Raw genomic sequence first — 10,242 nt, forward strand, 5'->3', positions numbered from 1 at the left:
CCATGGACCCGGCCGCGGCCGAGCTCTACGACGAGGACAAGGACCTGGACTTCTACGACTTCGAGCCGCTGCCCACTCTGCCGGAGGATGAGGTGAGCCCCGGGTCGGCGGAGGGTCCCCTGTGAACCGAGGGTCCCCGGAGGAGGCCTCCCGCCCCCCAGACCCCTGCGCTGGGGCAGGTCGTGGCGGCAGGGGGATCCCGCAGCTGTTCTCAGCCCCCGCCCGCCTCTGGGTCTTTAACGTTTCCGCGAGTGGGGGCAAGACCCCTGGAATGACGCATGGGACAGCAGCGGGTGGCTGTCACTGCAGAAGTTGGCCCCTGCGCGGGGTGGGCTCCAGGTTAGGAATGTCGGGTGGACGAGTGGGGCCCGCAGCGTGAGGGCCGCTGGGGGCACTGCTGACCTCTGGCCAGGCCCCTCGAGGCCAGCGGAGGCGCCTGGTTCAGGAGCCAGGGGCGGGGTGCGTGGATGAGACCCCCAGGGCTGGGGCTGCTCCCTGCTGTCGGGGATTCAGGCCTTCACCTGGGAGCGGAGTCCCGAGGCAGCCCCTCCCCCGCAAGGCGCAGAGGGGCCCTGGCTGCGTCTGCACCTCCCGAGGCTTCTGGACATGAACTGGCCGCTGCCCACAGAAACAGAGCCCAGACTCTGGCACAGAAGTGGGTCCCCACTTGGCCTGAGCTTCCTCTGAAGCCCCGCAGGCTGGGGGCCGGGGTCAAATGAATAAACTCCACGGCCCAAGAACAAATCCGGCCCCCTGGCGAGAGAGATGGGCCCCCAGAGGATCGGCAGCTCCCGGGGGCCTCCCATCTCCCAAGGGTCCGGTCTCGTTCTGTGTTACGGGTGAGGAATGCCGGCACCCCGCAGCCCTGGAGCAGATGCCACGGTGCCTTCTTGTGAAACGGCCATGGTGCCCAAGACTCTCCATGAGCCCTTCTGGGCAACCTGGCCCACCCGTGGGTCAGAGCCGGCCAGGCCCTCCTGGAGTAAAGGACCGGGGCTGCTCCCTAGGACCTTGCCCCTCGGCCAGCCCCCTACCCACTTTCTCAGGGCTATGGGCATGAAAGGGAAGGGGAGTCCACGCAGGAAGGTGCTGGCGTCTGTCTCAGGAAGCCTGCTTCCCGCCACCAGAGGCCGTGGAGGCAGAGCTGGGGGTGGCCCTGCCCCCACCCCCGCGGTGGCCTGGATTTGGAGTTGATGCAATTGAAGGCTGCACAGAGGAGAGGCCAGGAAATAAATAAATCTTTGGATATCTCCATGGCTTTGATGGAAAAGAAAGGGTGAGCTTAGCCTACAGCTTTCAGAAGTTCCCCTGGAGGACACATTTCACTGTGTCTGTTAGAAGATGCACCTCCTGGTCACTCTCCAGGCAGACCCAAGAACACGGCTCTTCACACAGAGCCCTTCTGTGTCCACCACCGGAGCTGTAGGGGCTCCTCTGTGCCCGGCACACCAGGGTGCCTCATAAACAGAACACACAGTGCCACACTTTGAAACCAAACCCTCAGACCCAGAGTGTGGTCTGTCCTCTGCCATGCCCTGGTGGCTTCTGTGGGTGGAAATGTTCCCCAGCGTCCCCCTTGGTTGGAGCAACTCGCACCGTGCACAGTGCATTTTGGGGGGTCTCCCTCCCATGACCTGACTGAGGCCTCCTGTGAACCAGGGTGCCACTGTTCAGCACAGTCCAGGGAAAAGTTCGGGTGGGGAGGGATCCACTGTATCCCTCACCCCGAGCCTGTAATGTCCTTTCCCTGTCGTGACCCCAGAGAAAATCAAAATGGCTGGTGAACTACGAAAAGATGTTTGTTCTGTATAATCAGAGGAATGCAAAATATACCCACCATGAATCCCTTTCCATGACCACCAGGTTGGTGAGAACTAAAAGGCTGGACAGTGGCGTGTGTTGGCAGGGCCGGTGCTGGGCAGCACTCTCTCTGCTGGTGGGGTGTGGACTGGAACGGCCTCTTTGGAAAACAGCTCAGCATTCGCAAGTGATGTGAAAGCTACCAGCACCTGTGTTCCAGCAACTTCACTCTGGGGGCGGACCCCGGAGACCCATGGCCTGGGGGGCAGCGATGTGTTCATGAGGATCTTCCCAGAGCATGCTGTATCAGTCCGTTTCTATTGCTTATAACAAAATATACAGAAGTAGGGATTTTATAAAGAAATGAAATTTATCGCTTACAGTTTTTGAGGCTGGGAAGTCCAAAGTCCATCTGGTGGTGGCGATAGTGACCCAGGGGTCTCACATTGCAAGATGGTGGAAGCTGAGAGAGAAAAAAAGCAGAGCCACTCTCCTCTCTTGCCTTTTAAAGCCCTCAGAACCAGGCCCCTGACCACCATTTTTAACCCATTCACTACAGCACTGGTCCTACAATCTAATCACCTCTTCAAGACCCCACCTCTCAATTATCATAACAGGATCTCCCACCCTCAACAATTAACAGTGGGGACTAAGCTTCAGTGAGGTTGGGGGCAGGGCATCCAATCTACAGCACACGGTGTGTGAGCCAGCGTGACCTGGCTGGGTCTTGGAGGCTGTAGCCATGCTGGCCACCTGCAGGTGGTACTGCTGGGGTGGTACAGGCAAAGGACCATGGGTACATGGCCCACAGGGAGACATTCTGCCAGGTGCTAAGCAAGGCGGACTTCCTGGAGGAGGTGTCCCTCCCTGGATTCACGTGGCATTTCAGCCACTGTGGCCAAGAGATGTGAGAGCAGAGACAGACAGAACAGCACAATCTGGGCAGGACAGCGGCTGCAGGAGAGGCAAACACACGCCAGGCGGCTATAGTCAAGGAATGTGTGGTGCCATTGAGAGGCAGGTGGCAGCTCTGGCCTTCAGGCTTTCGCAGTCCCCAGACATCCCCAAGGGGCAAATAGTGTTCTCATCCTCCCCAAATTCAGCGAGCATCTCCCCGGAACCTTCTGCAGGCCTGGCACTAGGCTGGGCTTGGGGATTTGAAGGTGGATGAGGCCCAGTCGCTGCCTAGGGGAGCACACAGCTGGGGTACCCTGTGAAGAAGGGGATACCCCCACTGCATCCTGTGGGGACCCACATGACAAGTTCAGAGCAGGAGGCCCCTGGAGACCAAGAGAACTCCTTGCTGGGGTGAGAGCCGTGAGGGAGAGGGTGGGCACTTTGGGACGAGCAGGCGACCAGGGGTCTGGCAACCTGGGGATTGTCAGCAAATGTTCTCAGCAGCAGTTTGAGTTTTGTGTTGACAGGTCCTATTGGAATATTCCAAGGATGCAAAAATTAATGGTTATGGGAGAGTGTGTTTGGAATGTGCAGGATGATCTGTGAGTCCCCAGATAACCCCACTCTGAGTGGGGAGGCTTCTTCAACACAGAGAAGCCCCTAAATGGACATTTTGCTGTAACCCGCTAAGAGTCCTGAGGTGGGACACCCACCCTGCCTTCTGGGACCCAGGGACTGGCTGGTGTGCCACCACCTGGAGCACGGCCCACCCCTGGGGGTCACATCCACCTGCCTCCCCTCTGCCTCCTCTCACCTGGGATGAGGGGCTTAGTTTGTGTCCGCACAGTTGCCAAGTGGGGATCACTCCCTCCTGCCCTGCAAGGAACTGCCTTAGGTGGTCCCACCCTCAGATCTAGTCCACGACCCACCCAGGCAGCGCCCTCCGGGGAAAAGTAAGGGGCTGTGCTGCACGGTGAGGAGCGGGTCTGTACCTGGCAGGTGGAGCCACCGAAGGTCAGCTAGCAGTGGCAAGGTCAAACCACACTGGCAGGAGCAGGAGGAGGCTGGAGCGGGCAGGCCGCGATGTCCCAGCCTGCCGCGGGCCTCGTGGGAGCTGGGCGTGTGGCTGCCGGAGGTGCAGCCGGCTTTGCATTCACCGCACACCGTCTCCCTCTGAAACATCTGCCAGGGCCCATTAAGCTATTGCCGTGCCTGCCTCGGCATCCTGCAGCCCTGCTGAGTGTATTTTACTTGGGCAGGAGCCTCCTGGCCACCACTGTGGAACTGGACCCGCCTGGTGTAAGCTGAGAGCCAGGGGGTCTCTGAGTGGCCTCTTCTGGAGGCGAGTGCAGGTGCGCCATGGGTCATCCACTGGAACTGGGTGGGCCCCATGAACTGAGCGAGCCGAGTGGCTGCCAAGTGCTGCCTGCGACCCTCAGGCCTCTCGCATCCTTGTCCCTGGCCCTTAGCCAAGGCTCAAGGCTCATCCTACACTCCCTCCAGCCTAGTGTGGATTTGGGAAAGGAAGGGCCATTCCTCACGCCTGAACCAGAGCAGGGTGGAAGCATCAGGGGCCACAGCTGCAGGTCCCAGAGGGCAGATGACACCCGGCGTTCAGGCCTGGGGGGTCCATCAGGACTTGGCAAGCCCCTGCCCCTGGATGTGACAGCTGGGTCTGGAGCCCTGCGTCCCGCCCTCAACACAGCCAGTTTCCGAGAAGTCAAGAGATCATCTCCCGGGCAGGGCCAGAAGCAATGACTAAGGACCCCTGTGGAGTCCACCCAAATTCAAAGTCCGGGTCTCCAGCTTCCCTGGGGTGGCGGACTCTGTACTCACCAGGCATCTTCCCACAAAGCCTAAGCCTGAGGTTGTGCTGTGGCTGTGAGATGGCCTTGCAGGCACGTATGACCTGGGCTCCCTTCTCTCGGCGGCACATCTTGTCACTGCAGGGCTGGCTTGATGTGAACCAGAGCAAGGCCCTGGGGGGGCGGGGGGGGCTGGGACTGGGTCTGGCTTCCTCCTAAATAGCACAAACCCATGGGGTCTTCGGAGTTATTACCTCATTTAGTGCATGCTTGTGTGTGTTTGCGTGTGTGTCTGTGCACATGTGCTGCACTGTGTGTTTGCACATGCATGTGTGCACATGTGTTTACGCATATGCATATGTGCAGGTGTGGTGTATGTGTGTGCATGTACACACGTGCATGGTAAAGCGCCTCTTTAACCAGACCCCTCAGGTGTCACTGGGAGCTTCAGTTTCTCCTGCGTCCTGAGGAGTCCTGGGTGGTGGTTTGAGCACAATCAGAAAGACACTTTATCAGTCAGGAAACCTAAAGAACACCGCAGGGAGACTCCCGCCATAGAAAGAGCTGGAAGGGCCTGGGGAACCGAGGGGGTCAAGCCCCTACCTGGACTCTGAGAAGGAAAGGCCAGGCGGGATGTGCCAGGGTCACAGGGGCAGACTTCAGCCCTGGATCCCTTGCTGAGCCACAGAGGCTCGGCCAAGCCACACACCGGGAAGCCTTCTCCCTGGTGCCCTTTCCCCCTTTCTGTGGCTGTGGGGTCTCGTGTGCTGCCAGCTGCGAGTAGGGAAACTCAGGGACAGGAGGCAGGAGACACTTCTTAGGGCCTGGCAGTGGGGCTTCAGCAGGAGCAGCCCCTGTGTCCAGGGGACAGCAGCCGAGACTGTAGGAGGAGCTGGAGAGGCCACTTCCCCAACTGGCGAGCAATCCTTTCCTGACCCTGCCCACACGCTTCTTTAGGCCCAGCCCCCAGCCCAGCCCCTCCTGCAGGGGGACCGTGTAAGCATGTACATTCACACGCACGTGTGTGCACACACGCACACACACACATACGGAGCAGACCAGGAGAGGGCCACAGTGTTTGTGCTGTGCGCTTGTGTGGATTGTGTGCCTTTGTGTGCTAGTGTATGTGACAGTGTAGGTGTGTACATACATGTGGGGGGCATGTGCATGTGTCTGAGTGTGTGAGTGTTGTTGTGTGTGGTGTGTGTGAATGTATTTGAGAGTGTATAAGTGAGGATGTGGACATGTATGAGTGTGTGTAATTGTACGTGTGTATAAGTAAAAGTATAGGTGTGTGCGGAAATGTGTACAGCGTGTGCTTGTGTACGTGAGGAAGTTTGCTCTCAGTAGCATGAGTGTGTGTGCATGAGATGTGTGAGTGCACTGTGAGCATGCACATGCCTGTGTGTCTGTGTCATAGTATGTAAGTGTGTGCAGGTGTGAGAGTGTGTATGTTTGTGTGTGCATGCATGAGTAGGGGATGTGTCTGTCCTGTGTGCATATGTGCATGTGAGTGAACGTGCTTGTTAGGTGGGTACATGTGTGCACATGTGAGTGAATGTGCTCGTTAGGCAGATGCATTTGTGCATGTATGTGTCAGTGTTGGTGGGGACCATCACGATCACGCATGTGTATGTGTGAGTGCATCAGTGTTGGTAGGGACCATCACTATCACAGCTGAGCTCTTGCACAGTCAGGGAGCCCACTTGGCTTCTGGAGGTGACCCGTAGCGGGGAGGTATGGACAGTCTGGCCATGCAGAAGGAACCACCGTGACCTCATTCTCCGTGTGCACTGCCTGGAGCTAATGTCTGGGCTGCTCTGTAAGCATGTCGTCATATGTGTGTGATTGTATGTCATGTGGTTGTGCCGTTAGCCCTATTGTTGGCTTTCTACAAACAAGTGCACATTCTGCAGGCATCGACTTTGTCTCCTCAGGTCCCTACCTCCCCCTCACCTGCTCGCGCCTCTGCGTGCCTGCTGCGCTGTGCACCTGCAGGATCAGGGGTGCCCAGCGATCACGTGAATGGCTGGCACAAGTTCTTGGGCTGCGGCCAGGCTTCTGGGAGGAAGGCCCGTTCCCAGGCCCCATGAACAGACACCTGCTCCGGCAGCTCACCAATGGCGTCGCCACATGCTCCTAGGCACTGACATCCAGGGAGCAGCAGGATAACTGTTTTAAAAAAGACCTTGCCTGAAACCCTCTTCCTGAGCCATAAATGCAACACTGCTAGGAGTTGCCTGTTTCCCCAGAGAATAGTCTCAGCATTGGGTGCCGGGACCTTGACAGGGAGAGGTCCCCACTCCAGACCCCCGTAGCCCTGCAGGCTCATGCTGAGGCCTGTCTTGGCAGGAGAACGTGTCCCTGGCCGACATCCTCTCTCTGCGGGACAGCGGCCTCAGCGAGCAGGAGGCTTGGGCGGTCTGCTTGGAGTGCTGCCTGTCCTTGCGGAGCGTCGCGCATGCAGCCATCTTCCAGACACTGTGCATCACGCCCGACACCCTGGCCTTTAACACCAGCGGCAACGTGTGCTTCATGGAGCAGCTCAGTGGTGAGCCCGGCGGGAGGATGGGCAGATGGAAGGCACCCTTTTGGGGTGAATGCGGGCACTGATGCAGCCGGTGGACACAGGGGCACCCTCGGGGCCCCAGTTTCCTTTGGAACCTGATGAGATCCTGCTGATGAGGTTCCACTGCGGGAGGGGGTCAGGCTGGAGCGTGGGCCAGGGGCTGCTGCTGGACCTTTGCTGTCCTGGGGCTGTCACACACACCCTCAAAGCAGCAGTGCAGACTCGGCCAGCCCTGACCCAAGGAGAGGCTGGTCCCATGGCCCTGTGGTGAGTGGACACAGGGGACCTTGAAAGTGAGACTCACCTGCCTCAGGTCGACCGTCTGTGCCCACGGCACCTCCCCCTCCAGGGAGAGCCTGGACTGACAGGGCCAGTTTTCCCAGTGGGAAACTTCAGTTCCTTCTTTGGGAAACCAGAAAAAATCCCTTCCTCGTTTCACTTTCGAGCCAGTCTCCCACATTTATGGTTAAGAAGCCCCCTTCCCTTTTTCACCCCGGCCTCCTCAAATGCTTTAAATCGTCCTCAGGGGCACCAGGTCTGAGGGGAGGGGCTGGGGGAGGGGACTTGGTTCTGGGGGTCCTGGGGCTGCTTCTTCCTGGCCTTCCTGGAGGCTCCAGGGGCCATATTGTGGCCGGCGGGTTTTCTTCACCATGGGCTTCACGGTGTGTGATCAGAGGCCTTCTCTTTTCCTCCCCAAGATGACCCTGAGGGTGCCTTCGTCCCCCCGGAGTTCGATGTGACAGGGAACACCTTTAAGGTAAGTGCTGGCAGGTGGGCAGCTCGCCCAGCCCTGCCTCCTCGCCCTCGCGGTCCCCTTTACTTCCACAGTTAACATGCAGTCGGCCTCTGGGCCAGTGGCAGGTGCCCTGCCCAGTGTGCTGGGCCAACCCGGTGGGGGCTGCTTTTGGGGCTCACCCACCTGTGTCCACCACCAGGTCCTCTGTGGGGACAGCTCAAGAGACAGCTTGGTATTTGAGGCCAATGCTTTGGACGTGCCTGTCATTATTGTAATTTTATGGTATGTTTTCTGGAATGCAAGTTTACTACATTTGACATACTAGGAGTGCCTAAAATTTCCAGTGACAGCTGGCAGGAGTTAGCAGACAGGTAGTCCCAGTGCTCTGAGGTGGCACGAGGCTGCTGGGTGGTGGCTGGGAGCAGAGCGGCAGTCCCCCTGCCTGCTTGGGGTCGCGCACAGGCAAGTCTCCACAGGCTCTGGAGTGGACCCTCTGTGAGCCCCTGGGTGCTTGGCCACAGGGCCCCTGCGCAGGAGTGGGGAAGGAGACAGAGAGGTGGTAGAGGCCCGCCTGACCCTCGGGCACTGTCTGTCCATCCACCGGCACCATGGGTGGTTCCTCCTGCCCTGGAGCCAACAGTCCCCTGGGATGGCTAGAGAAAAATATATCAATTGTTAACAAATAAGTGAGTGATTACAAACTTGAAAATCTTCTCTATAAAAGTCCATTGGCTTAGTATCATTAGCTTAAAATTTGACCCCAAAATAAGAGTTTTGGGACTGGCCCCTGTGCCAGTCAGGAGCCCCGGCCCTGGGAGTCTGAGGGGTGGGGTCCCCCACTCATATCCTAGCTCCGCGGACCTCCAGACTGCAGGGCTGCTGAGTCCACTCCTGTGTCGGGTGTTCTGTGTTTTGCTGGACCTCAGGGGTCCAGAATCTGGGTACTCAGAATCCTTGGTTTGTGACAGTTCTTGCTCCCGGCCCACACGGGGACTTTTTACTTTTAAATTCCGTTTCTGATCATGTAACCAGCACCAACAAAAAAGCCGTGACCCTGAAAATAACCCACCTCTGTACCCGCGCCCTCCCTGCCCGGCCCCTCCTCCAGGGTGAGCGGCACCAGCTTGACTCCCGCGACCCGTCCATTGTAGCCTCACCATCACATGTTCCTGAAAGTAACACTCTTGCATGTCCACTGTCTTGGACGTTCTCGAGAAAATCAGAGTATTCTTCTGGAACTTCCTTTCGTATACTTCTCGTTGAAATCCGTCTGCAGAGCAGTGCGTGTTGCGTGGCTCACCCTCGGGGACTGCTGCGTGACTTTCCATTGGGCAGACACCACAGCCAGGCCACGCGGGTGTCGCAGGGTTCTGAGCTGACCCAGGCGTTTCGGAGTGTGTGCACCGGGAATGTGTCCAGCCGCTTTCCCCTGGGTGTGTATCCAGGGAGGAAACTGCTAGCTAGCAGGGCAGGTGGATGTTCAAGGTCCCTGAAACTCCCCAGAGGCGCTCCCGCCAGCCAGCAGTGCGAGACCCCCTTACCCACCCTCCTTGCCCTCCTGAGACTCAGCACCCGGTGGGGTGGGCGTCCTGCCAGCAGGGCGCGTCTGCAGGGTGTGGGCCGGGAAGCCCTCTCTGGTGAAGCTGCTCTCCAGGCAGCCGCGCGTCCCCTGCCGCTGCAGGAGCTCCCGCCTCCACGTGTCGTTTGTCTGGACTTTCTTTAAGGCAGTTCTGAAACTTTTTGTTCTCAGGACCCCTTTACACTCCTAAAAATTATTGGGTACCCCCAAGAGTTTTCATTTATGTGCGTTATATCTATTGGTATTTACTGTATTATAAATTGAAACAGAAATTTAAGAAATATTTGTCTGTTAATTCATTTAAAAATAACAATAATAAACCCGTTCCATATTCACATAACAATATTTTTCCCAAAAAAATTAGTGAGAAGAGGGGCATTGTTTTATGTGTTTGCGAATCTCTGTGACATCTGTGTACTGGAAAGCTGCTGGATTTGCAGGGCAGCTTCTGCATCCTCCGTGCTGTGAGATCCCACGCCACGGCCACTGAAACGCCACTGTCCACCCACGAGATGACGAGAGAGAAAAGGCAAATAACATCTCAGCGTTATGACGAAATCAGTTTCAGCCTCTGAACCACACTTCGATAAAAGCTGTCTGAACCCATCCTCTGATGAAGGAGTTTCTCGGTCCCCACATCGCCAACTTTATCAAAGCTTCTTTCGTCATTACTGTTTTTGTGTCTTGAGAAACCTTCCCAACCTCGAGATCAAACAGGAATTCACTGATATCTCTTACCAAGAGCTTTTCTTCTTCAATTCAGTCACCTAAAGTTGATTTTTTTCCCAGCCCTAACAACGTATAATTGACAAACAAAAATTGTGCATGTTTTTTGTAATTTTTTTCTGTACAAGAT

The 10,242-nt window shown here is 57.1% G+C and overlaps 1 protein-coding gene across 1 annotated transcript in view; it reads left to right on the forward strand.

The window, feature by feature from the left end:
* The first annotated feature begins 2 nt into the window (after nt 1-2).
* The window catches only part of LOC103599605 (protein very KIND-like), a 48,090-nt gene continuing 37,850 nt past the window's right edge, over nt 3-10,242 (forward strand). Inside the window, exons 1-3 of the mRNA XM_008583756.1 lie at nt 3-92; nt 6,855-7,053; nt 7,770-7,828. Of these exons, the coding sequence (XP_008581978.1) occupies nt 3-92; nt 6,855-7,053; nt 7,770-7,828 (348 nt within the window). The remainder of the gene's footprint in view (nt 93-6,854; nt 7,054-7,769; nt 7,829-10,242) is intronic.

This window comes from Galeopterus variegatus, unplaced genomic scaffold (assembly GCF_000696425.1).
Source record: "Galeopterus variegatus unplaced genomic scaffold, G_variegatus-3.0.2 Scaffold3028, whole genome shotgun sequence".
NCBI lineage: Eukaryota > Metazoa > Chordata > Mammalia > Dermoptera > Cynocephalidae > Galeopterus > Galeopterus variegatus.